This window comes from Sciurus vulgaris (assembly GCF_902686455.1).
Source record: "Sciurus vulgaris genome assembly, chromosome: 6".
Classification (NCBI taxonomy): Eukaryota; Metazoa; Chordata; class Mammalia; order Rodentia; family Sciuridae; genus Sciurus; species Sciurus vulgaris.
The window spans coordinates 114,568,295-114,596,184 of record NC_136466.1 but is presented as its reverse complement, the minus strand read 5'-3'; the positions used below and the strand labels follow the sequence as shown (position 1 = coordinate 114,596,184).

Here is a 27,890-nt window from a genome sequence, read left to right as displayed (position 1 = left end):
AACTCAGAACACAGTAGCAAAACGGCGACCCGTCCTTGGTAGTAAAAAAAAAAAAAAATCCAAGTTAAGACGGTAAACAGTGTGATAAAACAGCCACCGAAAACGCTCCGCTTCCCGCGCCAACGGGCATCAAATGACAAGGCACGTAAGGCAACCGTCACTGCACCACTCAGCTTCGGCAGAGGCTGGCTGCCCGGGCCCCTTTAACAGCAACACCGCCCACCCCGGAAGTGGGGGCGGAGCCACTACGGCGTTGGCGTCCAGCGAACGGAAGTGGCTGTTGGACACTTTCGGGTAGCTTTAAATTCCTGCTGTCTTGAGCGCTTGTCCCTTTCCACTGGAGTCGGGCTCTGAGCGCCTGATGGCTTTAGACGTCAAGTCTCGAGCAAAGCGCTATGAGAAACTGGACTTCCTCGGGGAGGGACAGGTGAGGCGCTGGGACTAGACTGAGAGGACCCTGAGCTGGGAGCATCGCGCCGCTTCCCACCTTTGCAGCTTTCTTGTGGAAGCCAGAGGACTGGCCTGGCTCCTCGTTCTTCTTGGGTGGGGGTTGGTGGTGGGGAGGCCGCGCACACTCACCTGTGGCCTATGGAAGATCCTAACGACATCCTGGAAGTGAACCCTAAGGCGCGGTCCTTCTGAAGAACAGGCTGGAGCGGGACTTGGACTGCCCGACCACATTCCAAGCCGCCGCGAGTCCTCTCAGAACCCTGCGTTCTTCAGTTCCCCAAATGTAAAAAAATGGCAAACACGCACTTAATGTTATTCATGTTTTTCTTTATAGTTTGCCACGGTTTATAAGGCCAGAGATAAGAACACCAACCAAATAGTCGCCATTAAGAAAGTAAGATAAATTTTATGTTTTTTTCCTTAAGTGTCCTTGCAGATGTCTGTGTAATGAATTGATTGATAGCCGTTTTACTACTCTTGACTGCACTCTGAGAATGAGAAGTTACTCATGTCATTTCCAGAAACAGTAGCGTTAATTAGTGCCTTGTGTTCCAAGGAGGAAACTATGGAATCGAATCAGGTTTTGTGAGGAAGCTGTGTTTTATTTTTGCTGCTCGAACACGGATGTTGGCTAAAGGGTCAAGTATTGCCCATCTGTTCAGTCTTCAAAAACTTTCTTTCCAGGTCGTTAGTTCTGCCCTACCTGCATCCACTCTGTGTGCATATTTATTTTCTTTGTATAGGTTTACATGAAAGGTTTTCAGTAGCATTAACAACACTGCTGTAGCCAGCTGTAGCGACCCATACCTGTAACCCCAGAGACTTGGGAGGCTAGAGGCAGGAGGATGCAAGTTCCACGCCAGTCTCAGGAGCCCTATCTGAAAATAAAAATAAAAAGGGCTGGGGCGTAGCTCTGTGGTTCAGTTCCCAGTACCATAAAACAAAGAAAAATCTAATGTGTATTTTATTTTATTTTATTTATTTATTTTTTTGGTGCTGGAGATTGAACCCTTAACTCTTCTGGCTCCCTTGTAATCATTTCAGTTCTAGTCCTAGTTCCCTGTTTCTTGGACCCCTTAAATTCATTCCATTCCTAAAATTATTGTATTTGCTTTGCCTTCTCATTATATTTTCTTTGTAGAACTTGATATACCAACTGAGCTATATCCCCAGCCCCCCTAATGTGCATTTTTAAACTTAGATTCATTTAAAAGACTTCAGTCATAAGTAGCTAACATTCTTTATGCCAGGTACTTTGATATGCAATTTTTTCACTTGCCCCTCCAAACAGCCTGTGAAATAGTTAAAGGAATTCCTATTTTGCACTCAGAACTTGAGATTGAGAAAGGTTAGTTAGGTGACTTGTTAAGTATACAAAGGTAGTTCTGGGGCTGTAGCTCAGTGGCAGTGCTTGCCTACCATGTGTGAGGCACTTAGCTCCACATAAAAATAATCAATGGCATTCTGTCCATCTACAACTACAAAAATAAAAATTTTTTTAAAAAAATACAAAACTAGTAATTGCTGAAGTTAAGATTTAAATTCTGATGTCCTGATATGAGCCAGGTTCATTGCTTTTCCTTATGCTACTGAAAATGATAACCCTCTGAAGGAGAGGCTGTTTGTCTCATCTGTCTCAGGGCCTGTTAGTGGAGTAAGTGACCTCCATATTCCTTTGTGCCTGTTGCTACTTTGAATTTGTTCTTCAAAACCTCTAACTCTAATGTATATCATCAGGCTTCCAGCTTCCAGCCTCTCAGGCACTTTCTCCTATTCACTTAATATCTGGCTCTTTGTTTTTAACCTTTGTTATTCCTGCCATCCTTATCTTTGTTCTGTTATTATTTACTTCTCTAATATCCTTGTTTTCCAGCTTATGTTTTATGATTCTCCATTATAGCCATTCCCTTGTAAAACCCTTAACTCTTCTGGCTCCCTTGTAATCATTTCAGTTCTAGTCCTAGTTCCCTGTTTCTTGGACCCCTTAAATTCATTCCATTCCTAAAATTATTGTATTTGCTTTGCCTTCTCATTGTATTTTCTTTGTAGAACTTGATGTGGCTAATTGGTTATTATTAAGGTTTCATTCAGATGTGTTCTCCACATAGAGGCCTTCTATGTTCAGTCCAGCTAAAATATGTATGCCTCCTTCTCTGTTGTCCTTGCAGTTGCTCCTTCTTATCTTCATATTATTTATCAAAATTGAAATACTCTTATCTGAGTTTATTGTCTATTTAATTCCATTCACATAGCTAGAACTATGGCAAGCACATTGTAGGCACTCTAAAAATGTATTGAGTTAGCTGGGTGTGGTGGTGCATGTTAATATTTCTAACTCGGGAAGGTGGAAGCAGGGGAATCACCTGAGTCCAGGAGTTTGAGGCTAACTTGTGCAACGTGACAAGAGTATCTGAAAGTCCAAATGTTTTTTGTTGCTTATTTTTAGCATTAATTGGGACTTAAAATCCAGCCTTTTTCTCTGTTGTAGACTTTTCCTCCTTAAAGTAGCTTAAATTATATTTAGTTTTTATTTTCTTTCAAATGACTTATTTTTGTGGTTTTAAAAGTCACTTAAGGGCTGGGGATATAGCTCAGCTGGTAGAGTGCTTGCCTCCCATGCACAAGGTTCAAGGCCCTGGGTTCAACCTGAGTTCAATCCCCAGCCCCACCAAAAAAAAAAAAAAAAAAGGTCAGTTAATAGGCCAAGACTTTTAACATGACTAATTCCTCTATCCCTGGTTTTCCTTTTTTTTTCTTTTTAAAAAATATTCTAATTTTAGATGGACACAGTATCTTTATTTTTTTGTGTGATGCTGAGAATTGAACTCATTGCCTCATATGTGCTAGGCAAGCGCTCTACCACTGAGCCACAAACCCAGACTTATCCCTGGTTTTCACTCCTCAGAGCAACCACTTTTCAATTTTAATTTAACTTTTTTATTTACCTCCATTTAAAAAATAATATGCATAGATTTTTTTTTTTTTTTTTTTTTGAGTGTTGTTTATATGTTTTGTTTCCTCAGCTTTAGTTTTACTTTCTTGCTATGATTATGGAGGATTTGGTACTTTGGACCTTCCTGTTCCAGCCCTCATAATTTCTCTCTTTATTTCTACTCCCGTTCTTTTGTTACAGTGTATGTTTAAGTTTACAAAAAAGAAATTTTCAAATAAGTTACTCTTTACCCTTCACCTAATGGGTCTTGGATTCTAAAAATCACTGATCTTCCTCATTCTTTTAAAATGATCCAACTGGGGCTTGAAATATAGCTTAAGGATAGAACAGTGCTCACTATGCCCTGGTGAGTTCAGTCCTCAGGACCACCCAAAAGATCATATTGAATTTATGTTTATCATGTTTGTTTGTTTGTTTTTAAGTTGTAAATGGACACAGTACCTTTATTTTATTTACTTACTTTTTATGGTGCTGAGGATTGAACCCAGTGCCTCACACATGCTAGGCAAGCACTCTACCACTGAGCTATAGCCAAAGCCCTCTCCCATGTTTCTTAACTTAGTTAATTCCCTGGTGAGTCTTTTGGGTCATTTCTCATTTTTCAGTATTTGTATCAAATATATGTATCTTAATACAATACATATTGTTTGCCTGCTTTTAAGCTGTATATACATATATCTACACATGTATATATGTAATATATATTCTATAATTTTTTTCTGAATCAGCATTATGAAATTCATATCTGTATATAGATCATGTTTATTTATGCTCATTGATTAGATTCCATTATATATAACTGTACTGAATTTTTTTTTTTCTTTGTGGTTCTGGGGATTGAACTGTGGGTCACTAAGACTGAGCAATATCCCCAGCCCTTTTTCTTTTTTTTTATTTTGAGACAGGATCTTGCTGAATTGCTGAACGTGGCCTCAAATTAACTTTTTTAAATTCTTACTTGTTATATATGTAGTAGAATGTATTTTGACATATTATACATGTATGGAGTATAATTTCTCATTCTTCCAGTTATACATGATGAAGCCTCAAACTTTCTATCCTTCTGCCTCACCTTTCTAAGTTGCTGGGATTAAAATGGGATTACAAGGGTGTACTCTACCACATTCAGCTATACAGAAATTTTTTATTCAGACTCTGTTGATAGTAGCCCTTCTATGGACATTTTTTTTTTTTTAAACCAGGAATCGAACCCAAGGGCACTTAACCATTCAGCCACATCTGTAGCCCTTTTTTTTTTTTTGGAGACAGGCTCGTACTAGGTTACTAAATTGCTGAGTGCTGAGGTGGGCTTTGAAACTGATCCTCCTGCCTCAGCCTCCTGAGCTGCTGGGATTACCCGTCTGTGCCACCATGTCTGGCTCTATGGGCAGTCTTTTTTTTGGACAGTCTTAATGAGTCATCTTGTATGTGTATTTTAGCTTCTCTAGAGAATGTATCTATATTTGAAACCAATTATGAATTTTTGCTTCAGAGTATTAAAAACCATCATCTTCACAGATAAGGTCAAATTGCTTTCTGACATGTCTGATTTGGTTTACCTTTTACCCACTCTCAACATTATTTGTATTGTCAGACATTAAGACATTTGTTATTTAGATGTGTTGAAAAATGGTATGTTTGATGTTTCAGTTAATGTTTCTTTGATTATTAGTGAGTTTGATCACCTTTTCTTATTGACTCCTGCTTGTTTTTCTTTGAGGTAGTTTACATGGCAGGTGTGGTGTGTGTGTGTGTGTGTGTGTGTGTGTGTGTGTGTGTGTGTGTGTGTGAGACTGGGGATTGAACTCAGCACTCAGAAATGCCAGGCAAACTGCTCTGCTCTGTCTGTGCTACATACTCAGCACAGTGTGCTTATATTTTTTTCTTTGTGTTGATATTTTGAAATTTATCATATATTCTGAATATTGATCCTAAGAAATATACATTGCAGATGTCATCCCCCTGTCCATAGCTAAACTTTATTTATGGTATCTTTTAAGGTACTGAAAGTTAATATGGTTGAATTGATCAATTTCGTTCCCTTTTAATGTACTTTCCTATTTCCTATAAGGAAGTTCCTAAAAGGAATTATCCCATAAAATTTTTTTTGTGTTGTGTACTGGGGATTAAACTCAGGAGTACTCCACCACCGAGCCATATCCTCAGCCCTATTTTGTATTTTATTTAGAGACAGGATCTCACTGAGTTGCTTAGTGCCTTGCTTTTGCTGAGTCTGACTTCTTACTCATGATCCTCCGCCTCAGCCTCCCAAGCCATTGGGATTACAGGCATGCATCACTGTGCTGGGCTCTTATTAAAAAAAAAAAGAGAGTATTCATTTTAACATTTAGGTCTTTATTCCATCTGTAGCTTTTCTGTATTATGTGATGTAGGGATCTGATATTTTCCCCAGCTGTCCTAACACTACTGATTGCCTGGTTTTTTTGTTTTGTTTAATATTTTTTAGTTGTCACTGGACCTTTATTTATATGTGTTGCTGAGGATTAAACTCAGCGCCTCACACATGCTAGGCAAGTGCTGTTCCACTGAACCACAAACCCAGCTCCTGATGCCTGTTCTTCACCCCATACACTTGTAATGCTGAGTTCCATTTTATACTTGGATCTATTTCTAAGCATGCTATTTTGTTCCAGTGACTGATGACTGATGGGGAACCCCATCTCTGTTGAAGTACTATAGTATCTTTCATTACTTTTGCTATGTAATAAGTCTTTTTTTTTTTTTTTTTTTTTTTTTTTTGGTGGTGCTAGGGATTGAACCCAGGCAAACACTCTACCAGCTGAGCTATATATCCCCAGCCCTGTAATAAGTCTTGAAATTTGTGAAGTCTCATACATGTTGCTTTCTTCAAAATTGCCTGGGCTACTCTCTAATCAGGTTGGGAAATTTGAAATAGGAAAATTTGAATAGGCGTCAGCTGTGCCATTATTGTTAATTTGAAAATAGCCTTAAGGTTATGTAAGAGTGTCCATGTTTTAGAATTGTTTACTTAATTGTATAAAGGTGAAATGACACAAAGATTTGGATTCACTTTAAAATATTTTAGTCAACAAAAGAGAAAGGATGCATGAGTAAGTGTAGCAGAATATTAGTTACCGATGAATCTGGGTGATGAAGCAGAGAGCTTCATGAGATTAGTTTTTAAAATGTTTAATACAGTATGTGTTAAGTCTACATAATTATTCGATTTTTGTTTGTGTTTTCTTCTGTATTAGATCAAACTTGGACATAGATCAGAAGCTAAAGATGGTAAGTATTTCATATAGTCTGACAAATTAGGAAATGTTTTTACTTTCATTGAGGAAATGAGCAAATTATTGTTGAGAGTTAGCAGTGGTTCTGGGTAGAGTTATTGTAGTGCTCCCCGCCACCCCCCAAAATATAGACAGACTCAGGACAGAGGGGGGACATTTGATGATTTTGCTATTTGAGTGTTCAGAGGAACATTCAAATACTTAAGTAAATGGAAGGCAGCAAGGTAGCTTGTCTTGTTGTCCTCATTACTGTTTTAGGTGTTACAATCCATTGCCTTTTCTATTTCTGAGCTTCTAATTACTTTGAAAATTGAGGCTACATCTTTATGGAAATTCACAAAGTTCACTATAGAATGCATATGTGGAGAAAAGATTTATTTCTTAGTCATCACAAAACATATTTCTTATTAAAAGCACAAGCCTATAATCCCAGCTACTCAGGAGACTGAAGTAATAGAATCACAAGTTCAAGGCCAGCCTGGGCAAACCCTCTCTCAAAATGAAAAGGATTGGGAGTATAACTTAGTAGTAGAGCTTTTACCTAGCATGTATAAGACCCTGGGTTCCATCCCCAGGACTACAAAGAAAAAAAAGGTGGGGCCAGCATCAGATCTTGTTTCGAGTTCTATCCTTTGTGTTAGAAAAGATACTGTCTTATCACTTGTTTGCTTTTAGCACAAATAATCTGCCTTTAATATTTGTAGGTAAGAGAAGAGAACCTAATTTTCATGTATATGCTAATTAGCATGTATCTGTGTGCTCTGTCTCATGTTCTTCAGATTTGTTATATATAATGCAGCTATGTTTTTTAACTACTACTCATAGTCTGTGTTAAGCTGCTTTAAAATTTGATTTGTCATAAAAATTGTCAGAATTGCCATCATTTTTCTATGTAATTTTTTGTTTTCTGAGATCAGCCTTTCCTAAAAAATATATTTGTTGGATAGTTGGAGATTTGAGAATCATTGTTCATTTTTTGCTTTGCCTTTTTCCATAGGTATAAATAGAACAGCCTTAAGAGAGATAAAATTATTACAGGAACTAAGCCATCCAAATATAATTGGTGTGAGTATGATCTGAGTTGTTTAATTTATAGAACCCTGCCTTTTTTTATTATGATGGATATTGATTTTGATTGAAGGATTAGTTGTTCTAGGTGACCTTTGAAAAAAGCTTTAATTTATCTGAAATGTGTTTTCTATCCTAATTGTTCTTATAGGCAGTGTCTTTAAAATCATACTACTGATGAAATAAATCAAATGTTGAAAAAAAATGTTGACATATACTCATTTTGCCAGAAATCATTTTGAATCCTATAGAACACTAGCACAGTGCATTCAAAACCCTTTATTTGGCCTGTGTAAGACCTTGAGCAAATTCTTTTTAAACTACATACTGGGCTGGGGCTGTAACTCAGTAGAGTGCTTGCCTAGCATGTATGAGGCCCTGGGTTTGATTCCCAGCATTGCAAAATAATAATAATAATAGCAATAATAGTAATATTACTATAAAATACTATTAAAATATCAATAAAATAATCAATAATATTAATAAACTAATTGTTAATAATCATTAATAAAATAATACTAGTATTAGTATTATTATACAGTCCCTACCTCATAAGGTTGTTACAAGGCTAGCTATTTGAATACATGTGTCTAGATTAGTGCCTGCCATGGAGAATATACTCATTCACTTAATGGTAGCTACTGCTATTTAGAGGATTTTTTCCCTCTTTTCCTTTCTTTTCTTTTTTATGGATTAGGAATTGAAGGGTCTTGGCACATGATAGGCAAGTGCTCTACCACTAAGTCATATCCCCTAGGGGTTTATTATTTTTTAGAGGGGTCTCTGTTTCAAGACTGGTCTTGAACTCCTGGCCTCAAGTGATCCTCCTGCCTTTGCCTCCTGAGTAGCTGGGAATACAGGCACATGCCACTGCACTTAGCATGGATTTCTTTTTTTGGGGGGGGTACCTAGGATAGAAATCAGGGACATTCAACCACTGAACCACATCCCCAGCTCTTTATTGTATCTTATTTAGAGACAGGGTCTCACTGAGTTGTTTAGTGCCTTGATTTTGCTGAGGCTGGCTTCAAACTTGCTATCTTCCTGCCTCAGCCTCCCGAATTGCTGGAATTATAGGCATGTTTCACTTTTTTTTAAAGCACCGTGCTTGGGAATTTTTTTGAATTGGTGACTGAGGTGTAGTTTTCGTTAATTTATTTCTTACTAACTCCCAAAATTTAGAGGGAAAACTTTTAAGTATTTAGTGTTTTTTACAAAAGTAGTTTAGGCACTTAGGGAGTAACTCGATAAAGCACTTGCCTAGCATGTTCAGGGTCCTAGGTTTAATCCCCAACACTGTAAAAAGAAAAATATAAATTAAAAAGTTTAATATTTTTGTCTCAAAATATTAATTCCTTTAGTATTATTTAAAAAAAGGACAAATGTCAAACAATAAAATAATTTGAGCTTTATAGGAAATTACCAACAAGTAAATGCTTGTTTAAATTTTTAAAAAATTAGTATAATACTGTCAAAGAAAAGAATGAAATAGAGAATCACATTTTAACTTCTAAAATTTTTTGCTTTGCAGCTCCTTGATGCTTTTGGACATAAATCTAATATTAGCCTTGTCTTTGATTTTATGGAAACTGATCTAGAGGTAAGATTAAGATTCCTAGAGAATATTTTTCTCCAGTTTATCAAGGAACCTAAATGTTTATGTCCTACCTAAGAAGAGACTAGTATTAAAAAAAAATGCTTAATTCTATTGAAATCTGGATGGACTCTGAAATCAAAAGGATCTCTCAGTTCTTTTCCTATGATTAGCTGTTTTCATAGTGCTAAAATACAGAGATTTGGATTTCATTAGTTATTTCTATCTACTACTTTCCCTATAGCTTATTGACATTATTTTTAGAGAAATGAGCATTAGACCTGTTATAAATTTGAAATTTCCACCATATTTTCAGATTAAAGCCATCTTTTTGAAAGCCAAGTTGCCTTTTAAAAATATAAAATCTCATGCTTTTTATTAATATTAGTTGAGTTTCAAAAGAATGATAATTGAAAGATATAGAAGAACTGAAATTTTCATGCACTACTGGTGAGAATGCACATGGTATAATCAAGAAACTATGCAAGAAACTGGAAACAGTTTTGCAGTTTCTTATGTAATTAAATACATGTTTATTAAACAAGTCAAAGAAAAAAAGGATTTCATATAACAATACCAAGTAGTAAAAGAAATACCCTAAATATTATAAACTGGTGGCAATAAAGTCTATAGTCTATGGTGATAGGTCCTTCTGTCATCATTATCACTAATATTGATTGCTATCACTAATTAATAAGATTGTTATCTAGCAATAGCACTGCTGTGTATTTATCCAAGAGAAACAAAAACATTGCCAACACAGAAATTACTTGGTACAAAAATATTTAGTTTTATTCCTAATCGTCAAAACTGGAAACAAATCAAATGTCCATCTAATGAATGTATTAATCTGTTGTAGCCTATATAATGGAATACTACTCAGGAATAAAAAGGAATGGTAAGTGTAGGAATAAACTGACTTTTGGCACAGCTCACAAATAAGGCCATCTGAACTGAGTTTTACATTGATTCAGTTGTTTTTTTGTGTGTGTGTTGCTTTCATATTTGGGCATACTTAATAATGGTGGTTTAGGCAGTCTGGCTTATATTCTTAGAATCTAATAATCCCTGAAGTAAGAAAGTGCTTTTGTTCTCATTTCTCCATTTCCTGCCTCTCTCTCTCTGTCTCTTTTTTAACCCGTTTTCCCCCATTTTTAAAAAGTTGATGCATTATAATTGTACATACTGATGAGATTTGGTGTTACATATTCATACATACACATAATATACAAAATAACAATATAATTTGGCCAATATCACTCCCCAGCACTTTTCTCCTCCCTTCCCACCTCCCTCTTCTTGTTCCCTTTTCTCTGCTGATCTCCTTGATTTTCATGAGATCTGCCCCATTTTTCTTTTCCTCTCTACCTTTGGACTTTGTTCTCTTTGATTCTAGCCGAAGTGGGCTTGGTTGATTGGTTAGTCTTAGGGCATACATCCTTCCCTGAGACCAGCAGTCTCTTGGCCAAGAGATTGCAGTGTGGTAATGACCATGCCTGCATCATGTGCCTACTTCTGAATCCCTCAGATGGTGGGGGTGGGTCAGTACTTTCTTAACCATGTGGACTGAGCTGGGAAGAGTTGTGTCCTGATGGAATACTGAATACAGAAGGATCAAGCAAAAACTACAGATGACTGCCCCTTTTAAACAAAGTTGTAGGATATGAAGCATTGCTTTCTTCCCAAACTAGAGATGATCTTTAACCACCTTAACTAGAAATTCTGACAGTGCCTTCAAAGGAGATTTGGATAGTCTCTCTTGGAGATTCTTCTGTATGATACAATCATGTTAAATCTGTAAATTTTTTAATATGGTAGAGTTCATTTGAAATAATGAAGTGTACCTGTATGTATATCTGCTTTATAGGTTATAATAAAGGATAATAGTCTTGTGCTGACACCATCACACATTAAAGCATATATGTTGATGACTCTTCAAGGGTTAGAATATTTACATCAACACTGGATTCTACATAGGGTAAGGTTTTTAATATTATTTCTTTAAATTTTCAAGTTTTATATGGCCATTTTAATATATAATGGTCTGAATATCTAAATTGTTGAACAAAATAAAGATACAGCTAAACCATTTTATTCCAGCTTCTTCTACTTTGTGTTCCTTCAATTGCAGCATATTGTGTTGTGTGTACTTCAAATTTCTGTGTGAAATTTAGAACTGGAAGAGATCTAGTACTTTATCCTTTTCATGGGTGAAAAGCTAAGTTGCTAAGTTACCCAAGATATTTTTTTTCAGGGTCAGCAGCTAATAATTGACAGGGTGTTAGAACCTACATCTTTGGGCTTTAATTCCAATATTCTTTGTGCTATACTGTTGTTATGGGACAAAACATAGTGAGAGACTGGATTAACTTTTACAATGATAAAGTACCTTTAAAAATCATATTTCCAGTGGCTCTACAATTCACAGAAGTTGTGAAATAAAACTTATGAATTGAATCATTTTTATAAACATTTAGCTATTGGAACATGACTGATGATTTGTCTAGGTAGGATGTGCTGGTCTCACCATGTGATGCCCTACACTGCATAGAGACTCCAAGAGAGTCCCCACCAGCAAGAAGGCTGTCACCAGATGTGGCCCCTTGACCTTAGGCTCCCAGCCTTTTAGAACTGAGTGGCAGAGCCCTTAGTACAGTTATGGAAAGATGAATGAATAAATAATTGAGAAAAAAACAAGCAAGAAAGAGTGGCCTTGGAGACAGACTTTCTGACATCAAATATTTTGAAACTTAAATATTTGTAAGGAGAAAAGGAGACAAGAATAACAAAGTCATCCTTCAGTATCCATGGGGGATTGTTACCAAGTTCCCACAGATACCAAAATCTGGAGATGCTCAAGTCCCTTATGTAAAATGGAGTAATATTTGCATATAACCTATGCAGTTCTTGTGTATACTTTAAATCATCTCTAGATTACTTATAATACCCAGTATAAAGTAAATGCTATATAAATAGTGCATACACAGCCATCATAGTAAACTACATAGTAAATGATTGTTGGTTGGATGAATCGTGGATGTAGAACTTGTAGAGGATAATGATATTAAGTACTTAGCTTTGCCCTCAGATTTAGAAAGCAATCCATTCAGTGCAAGGCTATATACTTTTAATCACTTTAAAACATCTTTTAGATATCAGATTCTTCTCAAATAAGGAAAAAAAATTTCTTTCAACCAAAAACATTGTACAGTCCAAATTCTGAAAAGGAAAAAAGAAAAACAATTGTTGGTAATGTCCTAATATAGCTTTGGGTCTCAGTGTGATCAATATCATGTATATGCTTCTCTATCTACTATTAAAATTAGAGAGTAATAAGGTAAATGCATCCCTTTGTTTTCATCAGTTTCTCTTTTGAAGATATGATTATGTGTATTATATATTCTGTATTTTCCCCCTGTAATCCTTAAAGTTCTGTATAAGTGGTTGTTATTTCTAATACAGTATTAACATCATAAAAATGATTGTCTTCATTTTGTAAATAGAAAAGCTGAAGCATAGCAAGTTTATTTCTCAAGAAATTTTAGTGAGTAACCAGGAAATGTACTACCAGGATAGACGTAAAGAAGCTATTTCCTCTGGCTGAGTTCACTTGAAAATAAAATTTCCTAGGTCTTTTGTCTCAAAAACAAACAACAACAAGAAAAAAAAAAACCATCAGATAGATGTTGTTGGGTACCCTATTTAGATAAGTACATAAGAATATATAATTTTAAACTAGTAGTCCCTGACTTAAATTTGGAACTTTTTTAGGTTAATACTGGTAGCCTTTTGCATAGATTTTGAAGAATATATTCTTCCATTTTTTCTTTAGGTATAATGCTTTTATTTTCTGAAGCTCACATTTATTATTGTTATTAAATTCATAGTTGCTGTGACTTATTGGGTGCTTATTATGAGCCAGTCATTTCATTTGACCCTTTACAGAAAATATTAAATTTAATCTTTACAGTCTATGAATTAGTTAAATTGGTGCTTAGTGAAATTAAGTACCTTATCCAAGATCTCACTAAGTAATATTACAAGTCTTATTTTGCTTTGGGACTTTACATTTGTGGAAAAATATTGACTGTTTAAAATTTGAGTATTACCCTGTTTTCTGTGTTTAAAGATAAGCTAACTAAATATATCACTATGGTATTCTCCCTAATCCTGCTTATGTGTTTTAAAACCTCCACGATACAGGATCTGAAACCAAACAATTTGTTGCTAGATGAAAATGGAGTTCTAAAACTGGCAGATTTTGGCCTGGCCAAGTCATTTGGGAGTCCCAATAGAGCTTATACACATCAGGTTGTAACCAGGTAAGAATTCCTAAAGTAACTAAAAGTTTACGCTATTATTGATTATTGGTTGCAAATGAGTATCATTTGACTTCTCTGAAATTTCTTGGCAGAGTTTCAGAATCATTGTTGTGTCTTCTTAAAAATACATCCCTTTTTTATTATGTTTTACTACAGTAAATAAAACATACAACTCTTTTTTCAAATAAAATTGAATTGACTCAATTTTCAGATATTTACCTAATAACTTGTTTTTTCTGGTGTTGGGGATTTGAACCCAGAGCCTTGCACATCCTAGGGAAGCCTTCTACCACAGAGCTTCATCCCCAGCCCCTTTAGTAACTTTCGAGAATAATTTATGCTGCTTTTACATTTTAGTTAGATAATCTGAAACTTGAGTGGCCTTTTTTCTACCTAATCACCTGATTTATTGATCCCATATTCATTATATTGGTCCTTCTTGGTTCTCTAACCTTCTGTGTGAATGAAAATTCTCTACACGAAGCATCAATGTTTATTAATTTAATTTAATTTAAATTTTTTGTGGTTCTGGGGATTGAAACTAGGGGTGCTCAGTCTTTGAACAACATTTCCAGCCCTTTTATTATTTTGTGAGTGTCCTGCTAAGTTTCCAAGACTGACTTTCAATTTGTAATCTTCCTGCCTCACCCTCCTGAGTAGCTGGGATTAAAGACATATGCCACCTGGCTTGCAGGAGCAATATTCTTGAAAATTGACAAGTGTCTATGATGTATTGTAGTCATGATGAAGGATTGATTTTAGAAATAGGCAAGGGGCCAGGTGGGTAACATGCCTGTAATCCCAGCAGCTCAGGAGGCTGAGACAGGAGATTTGCAAGTTGAAGGACAGCCTGAGCAACTTAGTGAGACCCTGTCTCAAAATAAAAAGGGCTGGGGATGTAGGTGAATAGTAAATTGCCCCTGGATTAAATCCCTAGTATCCCCTCCCCCCAAAAAAAATCCCAAATAAACAATAAAACAAAACAAAACAAAAAAACAGGCAGGGATAGTTTGTCTCTAAGAAATGTCTTTAGTAATTCCATTCTCAAATGACATTTATTTCTTTTTGTCCTTCAGATGGTATCGGGCCCCTGAGTTACTATTTGGAGCTAGAATGTATGGTGTAGGTGTTGACATGTGGGCTGTTGGCTGTATTTTAGCAGAGTTGCTTCTAAGGGTAAGTCTTAAATTAGTGTACATGCTTCAGTATTGTTTGTGTTGCATTCATCTTCTCATCATTATCCCTGCAACAAAAACCCTAGAAACCAACCAAATGTTTTTTAAAAATCCTCAGCTGGAAGCAGCATGGCACACATATAACCCCAGCTACTCAGAAAGAATCATGAGTTTGAGATTAGCCTGGGAAACTTAGCAAGACCCTGTCTTTTTTGTTTTGTTTTGTTTTTTTAAAAGCCTCTTCCAAATACAACCTTTTTATTAATGCTAACATGAGATGAGAAGACCTGTTTAGAATAAGGGTCTTATTATAGTTATATTTCAGAATGTAGAAATTAACTTTTATGGCAGGATTTGTGTACTGACTAAATGTGTTAGAATAAACTTTTGTACTGGAAGGTTTTTTCTTTGGAGCAATTTAAAAGTATACTTAAGGAATATATCAACCATTGCAGCTGCCGCTCGAGGGAAGTTTTTTTTTTTTCTCCCCCCACACAATTTTAGTCCATATTTTATTAGTGCATTATAGCTATATATTCATACTTGTTAATATATTATTGTTATATATTCATATACTTGTACACATTATAACAATATAATTTGGCCAATATCATTCCCTGATGCTCTCCCCCTCCTTCCCTCCATCGTACCTTCAGGTCTACGTTCTGTATTCTACCGATTTTCTCTATTCCTTTGATTTTCATGAGATACCCAACCCCTACCTTTCTTTTCTTTTTTTCCTCTTTAGCTTCCACATACCAGAGAAATTGTGATTCTTGACCTTCTGACATAATAGTCTCAAATTCCATCCATTTTCCTGAAAATGACATAATTTTATTTTCTTTATGGTTGAATAAAACTTCATTACACATTTTCATTCTTTTCAACAGATATGGTGACACTAACTTTTCTCTGACATCATCTTATGATAAAATATTTTCTGCTTACTAGAGAGAGAAATGCAAACTTGGAAACTTTTCTCTCACTATAGTGTTTAGCTCCCAAGGAAGACTAGCTCTTCTGAAAGATGAAAGCAAATGAGTATTCGGGTATCCTGAAGCTGGGTGTTTTTATCCTCATTCTAGCCCCTACTTACTTACTTACTCCTCAAGTGTTTGAAGAAACATGAAGCCATAACTAGATTGCTTTTTTATTTCCTTAAACACAAAAAATAGATTCTGTGCACCAAAGAGAAAAACTACACTAAAATAAAAAGATGTTTAAAAATGTAGGGCTGGGGGCTGGAGATAGCTCAGTTGGTAGAGTGCTTGCCTAGCTTGCACAAGGTCCTGGGTTCAATTCCTAGTCCCACCAAAAAAATAAATAAAATGATAATAAAAATGCTCTTTTTTTTTTTAAGATTTTTCTTTTTTCTTTTATTTTTTTGATTCATTGTACACAAATGGGGTACAATTTTCATTTCTCTGGTTGTACACAATGTAGTCACACCTATTTTTTTTTTAGATGTTGATAAACCTTTATTTTATTCATTTATTTATATGTGGTGCTGAGAATCGAACCCAGTGCCTTACACATGCTAGGCAAGTGCTCTTATCACTAAGCCGCAACCCCAGCCCTAAAAATGCTCTTTAAAAAAAAAAAAAAAATGTTGGGCTTCGTTTACTGCTCAGTTGTAGAGCATTTGTCTGGAGTGCACCAGGCCCTGTGTTTGATCCCCAGTACCAGAGGTTGGGTGGGGATTCTCAACAGTCCCTTCATGGGGCCCTAATGTGAAAACCTTATTAGCTCACAAAGTCCTCACCTCCAAATTATAATCATCACACGAGTTCGGGGATGCAGTTTCAGTGAGTATCAGAGGGACATTTATTTTTTATTTTTTAATTTTTAATTTTTAATTTTTTGCAGTACTGGGGATCAAACTCAGGGCCTTGTGCTTGCAAGGCAAGCACTCTACCAGCTGAGCTATCTCAGCCCCAGAGGGACATTTAAACCATAGCATTGCTCCTACCGAGTATCTTGAGAGTGTATCATACCACAAAGCACAAACCCAGGAAAAGATGAAAATTCAAAGCAGGTTTCTACTGAATGCTTATTGCTTTCACCCCACTAATGAAGGAAAACATAAGTCATGGACTGTATTTACATAGAGAGGAATAACATCTTACATAGAAAACTAAGGATTAGGGTAAAGAAAGAATAGCATCAGCCTTCTCAACAGAACATTAGAATTTGGAAAACTACCATGTTTTGAGGGAAAATGATTTTCAACCTAGAATTTTATTCCCATTCATATTTTGAGTTAACTATGAGAATAAATAAAATTATTACATTAAGCATTTATATTCCTTTCCATTCTTAGAAAGTTATTGGAAGATGTGGTCTACTATAAATGAGAGTAAACCAAGAGATGGGCATGGGATCCAGGGAACATGAGAATCAACATAAAAAATGCTAATAAATTCTCTATTGAATAATGAAGTTCTGAGAAAACAGGTATGAAAGAAAGAACACAGGCCTAGAGAACACTAGTCAGATTGGAATAGGTGAGATGAGAGCTTAGCAGAGGAGATCTCCCAAAAGAAGGAAATTTTAAAAAACAAAACTGGATTACAGTAAGTTTAATCATGTAGATTCAATATTGTGTATGACTTTGAATAACTGGAATCTTAGCCTCAGTACCAAGATGCCAGAGAGAGGGCCACAGGAGTTTCAGAAGTGGGGCTTGGAAATGATTGCCTCTGGAATAACCAAATTGTACAAGGAGGAAACAACCTTAATATTGATCTTAATATGGATTTGACACTGAACAAAAATCAAATAGTCACAAAAGGGAGGGGGTGATGGTCAAAGGTTTTTAAGTCTGTAGTACTAGTTAGTTTTTAACAAGGTTTATGTATTAATACAGATACAATATTAAAGACACAAAACTTGCCAGGTGTGACGGTGCACACCTATGATCCCAGGGACTTGGGAGGCTAAGGTAGGAGGATTGCAAGTTCAGGGCCAACCTTAGCAACTTAGTGAGACCCTGTCTCAAAGTAAAAAAGGCTGGGAATGTGGCTCAGTGGTTAAATACCTGTGGGTTCCATCCTTAGTACAAAAAAAAAAACTAAAACTATTACACCTGGTTGATGGGTACATCCAGGCTTATTTTACTACTCTCTGCTTTTGCATGTTGAAAATATTTATACTAAACAATCTTTTGTCCTAAAAGGAAGAGCTGCCATGGAACTAGAACTTAAGCTTTGTGACTTTTGTTTTATTTTGTGGCAAAAAATGTTGTGTGGGAATATACTGGTAAGATAAAATCAGCTATATGTTAAAAACTATTAGAGGCCAGGCACAGTGGTACAAGGTGGTACAGCAGAGCTTCCTGCCTTAGATATCATTTTTTCCATATATTACTGCATTGTTTTTCCTCTAAAAGATAAGAATTTTTTATTGTAACCATAATACCTTTGAAATCTGAAGAAGGCAAACAATAATTCGTTAATAACAAAAATTCTTGGGCTGGGGAGATAGCTCAGCTGGGAGAGTGCTTGCCTTGCAAGCACAAGGCCTTGAGTTCGATCCCCAGTACCACAAAAAAAAAAAAAAAAAAATTCTTGATCAAATATCCAGTCTGGTATTGGAGATTTCTCCAATTTTCTTGTTAATGTCTTGCTGAAATTGGGATTGAAAATCCACACGTTTGGCAGCTTATTTTGGTTTTGAGTTTTTCTGAGGGGAGGGGGAGTTGGGGAGGGTTTGCAGTGCTGGGAATTGAACTCCGGATCTCACGTACACTAGGCAGTGCTATACCACCCCCAGTCCTAGGTAGCTCATTTTAATGTAAATTTTTTACATCATACAAAAGTACACCCATCCATACAAAAGTATACCCATCTGACTAAATTGCTAGTTGGTCCACAATTTGCACTGGTGATCTGCACAGTGAGAATACATGTCTCTATAGGAGACAAGGTAATTCTTCTGGGATATAAAAAGAAAATATAAATGTATTAAAGAGTACTTTTAATGTTATTTGATATCCTTTTTTTCAGTCTGTATAAATATAATACATATGATGGTGGTTTTGCATAATTTACAAATAAAAGGTGCAGGATGGTGCAAAGCAAAGTACTAGGTTGGGAGCTAGTTGGTTGTTTTTGCTACTGCTTGGCTGGTTGGTTTGAAAAGCAGAATGCATTGTAGCCTTGATGGGTAATCTTCCTTTTACAGGAAATGAATGTGGAACATTTTTTTCTTTTTCTTTGATTTAGTTTGAAGTTATGAGTTGAAATGACCTTCTCTTATTTCTTTCTTCCCTCTATTTTCTGGCCTATAACTTAATTTAGGGAATCTCAGAATTCTCGTAAGAAATAAAGGAGATTCTCACCACTATTACTCTAGGGCTGAACTCTAGATGTTGTTGAAGGGAGCAGAGAAGTTGCTGAGGATCTGTACGGTAAAACTTACTAGAAATCTTTTTTCTGGAATGTGCTGGAAATCTGTGCTCTAGTGTGCTGACAAGAGCTGTTCAGGAAAAAAATCTGTCTCTGGAAGCACTCTGCTAGGTCACTGTTGGCCTCCGGTACCATGTAGCTATGCTGGAGAAACTGCTCGTGCTCATGCTGCAGAGGCCTGATGCTAATGAACCTGAGGATGCCCCACTGGCAAGCTGAGCACACACACTGAAAGGAGGAAACATAACTCGTTCCTTCGCTTAAGGTGTCTCCAGCATTCTCTACTGACAAAACTTCAGTGCCCATTGGTGAAAGAAGAATATTTTAAGGTTCCAGATCCATTTACATAGAGAAAGCAAAGGGTGAATTTAGAACTGAAAAGCAATAAATTGATGATTGGCACCTGGGGATGTTTTTGTGGTCTTTTTTTCCCTCCTCGGTACTGGGAGTTGAGCCTAGGGGCGCTTTACCACTGCATTATGTCCCCAGCCCTTTTTTTATTTTTAATATTGAGACATGGTCTCACTAAGTTGCTTGGGGCTTCACTAAACTGCTCAAACTGGCCTTGAAATTGTGATCCTCCTGCCTCAGCCTCCCCAGTCACTGGTGCTACTAGGCCTGACTGACTTTTGTGTTTGTTTTTACTGGTGAGAGTAACACAATAACAAAAATGTTGTAGACCTGGCTTTTAATTTCATGTCTTCTCAGCCTATAAACTTTTTCAAAGTCCAGAAAAGTTCTGGAGGTCAATGTTATTCACAGAATAGAGAATTAAATTCCTTTTTTCTTTTCCATATATTTCCACAGATGTTTGAGAAAAATGAATTAGAAAATAAGGTCTATGCATAGCAGAGATTTTTGATTGTTTATCAGCTCACTAGTTTGTTTATTTGTTTTGGTACCAGGGAGTGAACCCAGAGGTACTTAACCACTGAACCCACATCCCCAGCCCTTTTTATTTCTTATTTTGAGACAGGGTCTCACTAAGTTGCTTAGGGCCTCATTAACTTGCTGAAGCTGGCTTTGAATTTGCGATTCTTCTGCCTCACCCTCCCAAGTTGCTGGAATTATAGGTGTATGCCATAGGGTCCAGCTAGCTCACTAGTTTTTAACTAACTTGTCATTATTTGTCTTTTAAAGTTTGCCACTATACCTCTTCAGAGAAAGGATCTGTTAAATAGTTAAGTAAGACTAGAGCATTATCTTCCCTCCCAGTTTTTGTGCCTGCCCTAGAATAGTTTTCTTCTTCAGTCTTAGGTATTTCTCTGGCTAACTCCTATTCATCTCTTCATTCTTCACCTCTCCTGCCACTTTCCTTGAAATCCTTCCCTGACCCATCTTGAATGGGCTACGTGCTATTTCTCTGTGCTCTAGGATCCAGTATTCTCATTTAACACAACACATTGTAAATAAATGCCTATTTACTTATATCAACAGTGTTCACCACCTCCACTGCAGGGGAGGGCAGGGACAATTTTACTCCCTTGGTGTGGTGTTTAGGGTATAGCACAGAACTGGTTGCATGGTAAAAATCTATTAAAAATTTATGGAGTGAATAAAATGGATAGTGAAGGTACTGCTTACTTTGGTGAATATTGGCAGGATCTAATGCCATATACATTATATCTCAGACTAAATTTAATATTACAGAGATTTTTAGCATTTTCTTAGCAAGTTTATAGTATCGTTTGTATTAAAACTGTCACAAAGCACCTTGAAATAGTTCTCTCTTGCTTTTTCTCAGGTTCCTTTTTTGCCGGGAGATTCAGACCTCGATCAACTGACAAGAATATTTGAAACTCTAGGCACGCCAACTGAGGAACAGTGGCCTGTAAGCCCTTATGAATTGTTTTTAATAAGTTAGGATTCTGTAAATTTATTTAGTTGTCATATGCTTCATATATGTTGTCACATGACAACATATTATTGAAGAAATGGATTAAATATCTTAGTTTACTTGTAATATCCTTGTTACAAAATTTCAAATTATTAAAAAGTTTATAAAGGAATAAGTTAAAATTATGGCATGCCCTTCAACCTATGTTATACATATAGCCCTTCTCTCCAGAGATTCCTTCTGTTTGTTGTAAAGTTATGCTGTGAGTTTGTACAGTCACAAACAAAAATATATATAATAGGGTTGTGTTTTATCTCATTCTTTAGCAAAAATTGGGGACTGGGTATATAGCTCAGTGGTAGAGTTCATGCTCCACATGCCTATGACACTGGGTTCATACTCCTGCTCCAAAAAAGGGGTCACACTTCATATTTTTGTCTTGCACCTAACTTGACTCTTTTTGCTAAAAAAAAAAAAAAAAAAAAAATCTGTTATTGATCTTTTCCTTTTTAACAGCTACATAATATTCTCCCTTATGGCTCTTTCATGTTACTTAACTAATGTCTTCATGGATTTAGGTATATTTATATGAAGTGTTATTAATGCAATTAAGATTTCAATATTATGTTATTTTCAATATTATGTTTCTATATTATGATTATTTTATTTCATTACATTTTCTTCAAAAAAAGATATAAAGTTGGATATAGCGTTGTTCATCTGTAGTCCCAGCAACTCAGGAAACTGAGGCAGGAGGATCATGTGCCCAAGAGTTTAAGGCCAACCTGGGTAATATAGCAAGACCCTGAGGTCTCAAGAGACAAAAATCTATCTATCATGAAATTTATACCAATTTGAATTGCTAAATTTTATATTATAGTTCAATAGTACATTTTCATTTATTTATTTATTTATTTGTTGTAGATGAACATACCTTTATTTTATTTATTCATTTTCATGTGGTGCTGAGGATCAAACCCAGTGCCTCATGCATGCCAGGCAAGTGCTCTACCACTGAGCCACAACCCCAGCCCTTCACTTATTTTTAAAATTAAAAAAGTTATGTAACTTTTGATATTTTTTTTTCTCATTCTTACTGCATGTCCTGAAGTATGAATGTATAAATAAATGCTAGAAATGAAAAATTTTTAATCAGGTTACTTATCTTATAGTTAAAACTACAATGAAAACTATCTGAAGCTGTTATCTAAAGAGTTTCTTTAGTGTTATTATTTCCCCAGTTTCCTAATTGGAAAGTTTAATGTATGTTCTAATTGTAAAACATTCCCTAAAGGTCATCAGTTACTGAGAACTTACTATATGTCATTTATGATGGGCTTTTCATAAATTATATTTAATCTACCCAACAGCAGTACAAATCAGATAGTTGGGGCTTAGTGAGATAAGTAATTTATCCACCTAGCATGGTGGTGAGCACCTATAATCCCAGGGGTTCTGGAGCCTAAGGCAGGAGGATTACAAGTTCAAAGCCAGCCTCAAAAACTTAGCAGACCCTGTCTCAAAATAAAAAATTTTAAAAAAGGGTAGGGATGTGACTCAATGGTTAAGTGCTCCTGGGTTCAATCCCTGGGACCAAAAAAAAAAATTTACCCAAGGTCACAGTATCAGAATTAGGACTCTATTCTAGGCTTGTCTGATTCCACAGCTACTGTTCATAATATGTGTTCTCTGCTTTTCTACATAGTATTTACTTACCAGTATCTCTCCCTGCCTTTTTTTTTTTTTTTTTTTAACTTTTTAAACTTTTTTGTGTGTGTGTCGTATGAAGGATTGAACCCAGGGATGCTGTACCACTACATTCCACCCATTTTATTTCTTATTTTGGGCAGGGTCTTATTCAGTTGCCATGGCTGACCTTGGACTGGGAATCCTCCTGCCTCGGCCTTTCAAGTAGCTGGGCTTTAGGTGTGCACCACCATGCCTGGCTAATACACACTTCTGGATCATCTTTTGTGTTCCATTGATCTGTATATCTCTTCCTCTGCCAATAACAGGCAGTCTTAATTAAATAAGTTATATATTCTTAAAGTCAGGTAGAATGATTCTGCCCACTTTATTCTTTTCCATAGAATTATAATTAGCTACTCCAATTCTTTGCTTTTTTCTATAGTCTACATCTATAATAATTTTGTTAAGACTGTGATTAACAATTGCATTAAACCTATATCCATTTCAGAACTGATGTCCTTACTATGTTGAATCTTCCAATGTGCAAAACTGAGGTTTCTCAATTTAGAACTTTTATTTATTTCATCACATTGTGTAGCTCTGAGTACAAGAGCCTATATCTGTTTTGTCCTATTTCATGTAAGTATTTCATTTTTCTTTTTCGTGATTGATATTGTGTTTTTAATTTTGGTGTCCACATGTTCGTTGTTAGTATACAGAACTATGTTTGATTTGTTTTGTATTTATTTTCTATTCTGTAGCCTTATTCTACAATTTTTTTTCTTTTCCAGTACTGGGGATTGAACCCAGGGTTTTATAACCACTGAGCTACATCCCTAACCCTTTCAATTTTTTGAGACAATGTCTTGCTAATTTGCTGAGGCTGACCTTGAACTTGTGATCCTTCTGCCTCAGGTTCCCAAGTAGCTGGGATAACAGGCATGTGCCACCATACCCAGTTAAGTTTTTTTTTTTTTTAATAGATTTATTGGGATTTTTTTTTATGTAGACCATCATATCATATGCAAATATGAGTTTTATTTCATCTATGTACCTTTCAGTTCTTTACTTAAATTTGAATTATAAAATATTTTTACAGGACATGTGTAGTCTTCCAGATTATGTGACATTTAAGAGTTTCCCTGGAATCCCATTGCAGCACATCTTCATTGCAGCAGGAGATGATTTGCTGGATCTCATACAAGGCTTATTCTTATTTAATCCATGTACTCGAATTACAGCCACACAGGTATTTTAACAAATCTTTATATTAGTAGATAACAAGGATAATCTTAGCACTGATAAAATACAGTTTGAATTTTGTAAAATTTTCTAACATTCTTTAAATATCAGAAAGATGTATTTTTGTTTGGTTTTAAGGAATAACAAACTTTGTGTCTTTTTCCTAAGATTATACCCACTATTTGGAGGCATCAAATTATATTATGCACACACAACTATAGGAGAGTTTATTCTTATTTAGGAACATAAATATGTCTATTATTATAATTGGGTTTTAAGTAATTTTATCTGCAGAGGGGAAAAAACCCATGGCTTTTGTAATTTTTAAGAAAGGTATATATTAGTTGAATTCTATGTATTAATTTAAACTTTGTGGCAAGCCTTATGCTGAAAGTGGTTTGTTTAGTGCCCCTTACCCCCATTATCAACCCCAATAAATTGCAATTCAGATAGTTAATTTGGTCATTCGTCAGTCAGAAAGTAGTAATGGGGAGGAAGGGTATAGTGAGATACAGTTGTATGCTTGCAAGAAATTGAAAGATATTCTAAATTTAACCTAAAAAACTGGTTTAAAAGAAATGAGAATGAACAATTTGGAAGACCAATATCTGCTCTTAAAAGAAGAGAGGGAAAAAATGGAAAAATAACAATAAATAAACGAATGGAGAAAGTTATGTAAGATCTGAAGATTTTTTTTTTCAATATTTTGTTTTAGTTGTAGGTGGACACAATACCTTTTATTTTATTTTTATGTGGTGCTGAGTATTGAACCCAGGTGAGCACTCTACTACTGTGCCACAACCCTAGCTCAAGATCTATAGATTTAGTAAAAAACATTTTCTTGCTGAGTGTGGTGGCACACGCCTATAATCCCAGCATCTTGGGAAGCTGAGGCAAGAGGATCACGAGTTAAAAGCCAGCCTCAGCAAAAGCGAGGTGCTGAGCAACTCAGTGAGACCCCCTCTCTTAAATAAAATACAAAATAGGGCTGGGGATGTGGCTCAGTGGTCAAGTGCCCTGAGTTTAATGCTGGTATCCAAAAAGCAAACATTTTCTTTGTTTTATGAACATACACAGTAAGGGTTGGAGATAAACCTCAGTGCTGGAGCTCTTACCTAGCATGTGACCATGTTTTCAATACCCAGTACCTGGTGGCGGCAGGTGGGGGGGGGGGGAGTGGGTGGTGGGGGGCAACAAATGCAAGCACACCAAAAAACGATAGGGTCACAAGTTACAAACTCTTAATTGGGGCACTTTAGTACAGAAATGCAATATAATATAATGATTTGACCTCACAAGGAATGGACTAAAATAAAAAAATAAAGTGTCACAGGTCTTCAAATCTCTTTAGACTACCAAATCATTGTTTAATACATTTACTTTTATAAATAAGCCTCCTCCTTCCCTTTCCCTCCATTCTCCCTTCTCTCTCAGTACTGGGGATTGAACCCAGAAGCGCTTTACCACAAGCTACATTCCCAACCCTTTTTATTTTTTACTTTGAGACAGGGTCTTGCTAAGTTGCTTACAACCTCACTAAATTTCTGAGGTTGGCCATGAACATGCAATCCTCCTGCCTCAGACACCTAAGTCTCTGGGATTACAGGCATGTGCCACTGTGCTCTGCTAATAATAAGCCTTCTGTTTTTAACAGTAAATGGTACATTAGTATATACATGCTGGATATTTATTTCACCATTAGAATTACTCTTCTAATTTCAAACATTAAACTTACTGATGCCTTTTTACTCATGTTATTTATAACAGAAGAGACTAGGTAAAATTATCTAGAAAGTTGTTTTCATTAATAGTGTAAATTTTACAGAAAAATACTAGTCACAGTAATGAATTTGGGTGGGATTTTTGTTAGATTGGCTTGTATTTTTTTTTTCAATTGAAAATTTTTTCAGTTGTTGATGGACCTTGTCTTTAAAATTTTATTTATTTATATGTGGTGCTGAGAATCGAATCCAGTGCCTCACATGCTAGGCAAGTGCTCTGTCACTAAGGCACAACCTTAGCCCCATAGATTCGGTTGTATTTTTTTTTTTTTTGCAGTACTGGACGTTGAACACAGGGCCTTGTGCTTGTAAGGCAAGCACTTTACCCACTGAGACATATCCCCAGCCCTGGGTTGTATTTTGATAAAATTATTTTTTCCTGTGCTGGAGTTTGAACTGCACATGCTAAATACATTCTATACAACTGAGCTATAACCCCCAGCCCAAAAGAACCCTTAAAAATGTTGGGGATTTAGTTCAGTGGTAGAGTGCTTGCCTGGCATGCACAAGGCCCTGAATTCAGTTCTTAGTCCTGGTGGCTTCCGGGGTAGAGGGGGAATGAGGCAAAAATGGGTTTTATTTCATGGATGTCTGTATTAAAGTTGAAATTATATACTCTTCCTTTCCTAGATCTCTGCATGGCCCAAAATTAATTTTCCTATAGAATTGCTATGACTTGGAAATAATACTTTTTAAAATGCAAGTTTTTAAAAGCCTCACTTTTAAGAATTTATATGGTTTGGAATTTGAATATATGTGGATGTTGTAAAAAACTTGAAGTTCTCTTTAAGCAACTGCATTTTGAACTATATAGCTCATAATGTTTAGAGAACAAAAATATACACTATCTTTTTTTTTTTTTTTTTTTGGGTGCTGGGGATCGAACCCAGGGCCTTGTGCTTACAAGGCAAGCACTCTACCGACTGAGATATCTCCCCAGCCCCACACTATCTTAAAGTAACAAAATTATCAATCTTAGGATGCTGGATGTTCACTAGGAGTGATTTGCATGTTCAAATTATACTGAATGTTCACTGTGTTTTGTTTTGAGAGTAGGGATTATCATGTAGTGTTTTTAATACTCCCAGAAATTTTGGAGCATTAATATTTTGGGCATTTTTAGGTTTTCCTGTACATAGTCCAGATATTCACTTAAAACCTTACTTTGGTATGTTTGAAAAGGCATTGAAAACTAAGTACTTCAGTAATCGGCCAGGACCAACCCCTGGATGTCAACTACCAAGACCAAATTGTCCTGTGGAAACCTTAAAGGAACAGTCAAACCCAGCCATGGCAACAAAACGGAAAAGAACTGAGGCCTTGGAACAAGGTAAAAATTCCCATTTTTGTAAGAAATGGAATGAATTCAGGAAACTCCAAAGAGAAGGAAAGCTAAGAAATGTAGCTTATGAGCTATTTAATTTTTTGCACTGAGAATTGAACCCAGAGGTGCTTTACCACTGAGCTACATCCCCGGTCCTTATTTTGTATTTTGAGACAGGGTCTTGCTAATTTGCCAAGGGTTTCACTAAGTTGCTGAGGCTGGCCTCTACTTCAGATCCACCTGCCAAGTAGGCAGGGATTACAGGTGTGTGCCACTGCCAGAGTTGAGCTATTTTTTTTATTTCAGTTGCATTAAATATACAAAATGTGCTATTAACTGTTTTGTTTAATTGAGAATAATTCAGGCATTTTTTAGTATACCTCAGAGTTATGAGAGCTATCTGTGTGTACCTTCCAAATTTACAAGTATACACTATGCTTAATATTTGAATAACAGTAAGTTAAATAATGGAGTTGGAATACAGGAACTGGTTAAAAATCACTACAAGACTAACTGTGAACACTTTTTTTTTTTTATCTTGCATTCTAGGAGGATTGCCCAAGAAGCTAATTTTTTAGTTACAGAGATCCCTGGATGGTATTTTGTTACTGAAGGAAATAGTCCAAGCAAATAATGGAAAAATAGTAAATATTAAGTAAATACTGTAGAAATGAATTTGTAAATATTCTACAGATGTAAAATATGTAAAACTGTCAGTTATTTTTATTAAATGTATTTTAAAATAAAAAATTCTACTTTTTCTGAGTGCAGAAA

At 35.8% G+C, this 27,890-nt stretch overlaps 1 protein-coding gene across 5 annotated transcripts; it reads left to right on the top strand.

Moving 5' to 3' along the window:
• Positions 1–253: 253 nt before the first annotated feature.
• On the top strand, positions 254–27,890 carry CDK7 (cyclin dependent kinase 7). 5 transcript variants are annotated; one of them, XM_079145241.1, is made up of 12 exons: positions 256–427; positions 785–844; positions 6,640–6,673; positions 7,676–7,743; positions 9,278–9,346; positions 11,208–11,318; positions 13,544–13,662; positions 14,739–14,838; positions 20,988–21,074; positions 23,869–24,018; positions 26,975–27,122; positions 27,666–27,890. In XM_079145241.1, the coding sequence occupies exons 1-12, from the start codon at positions 362–364 to the stop codon at positions 27,692–27,694; spliced, it is 1,041 nt and encodes a 346-aa protein (XP_079001367.1). In that variant the 5' UTR covers positions 256–361; the 3' UTR covers positions 27,695–27,890. The 5 variants fall into 5 exon arrangements, with proteins under 5 accessions (XP_079001369.1, XP_079001367.1, XP_079001368.1 ...); XM_079145243.1 differs by lacking the exon at positions 23,869–24,018 and having other exon boundaries at positions 254–427; XM_079145242.1 differs by lacking the exon at positions 11,208–11,318.

Bases quoted from the DNA above. Each gene is read 5' to 3' on its own strand.
- CDK7 (XM_079145241.1), top strand. From the start codon at position 362: ATGGCTTTAGACGTCAAGTCTCGAGCAAAGCGCTATGAGAAACTGGAC. The intron at 9,347-11,207 runs GTAAGATTAAGA...TCTGCTTTATAG, and splicing joins TTATGGAAACTGATCTAGAG to GTTATAATAAAGGATAATAG. The intron at 14,839-20,987 runs GTAAGTCTTAAA...GCTTTTTCTCAG, and splicing joins TAGCAGAGTTGCTTCTAAGG to GTTCCTTTTTTGCCGGGAGA.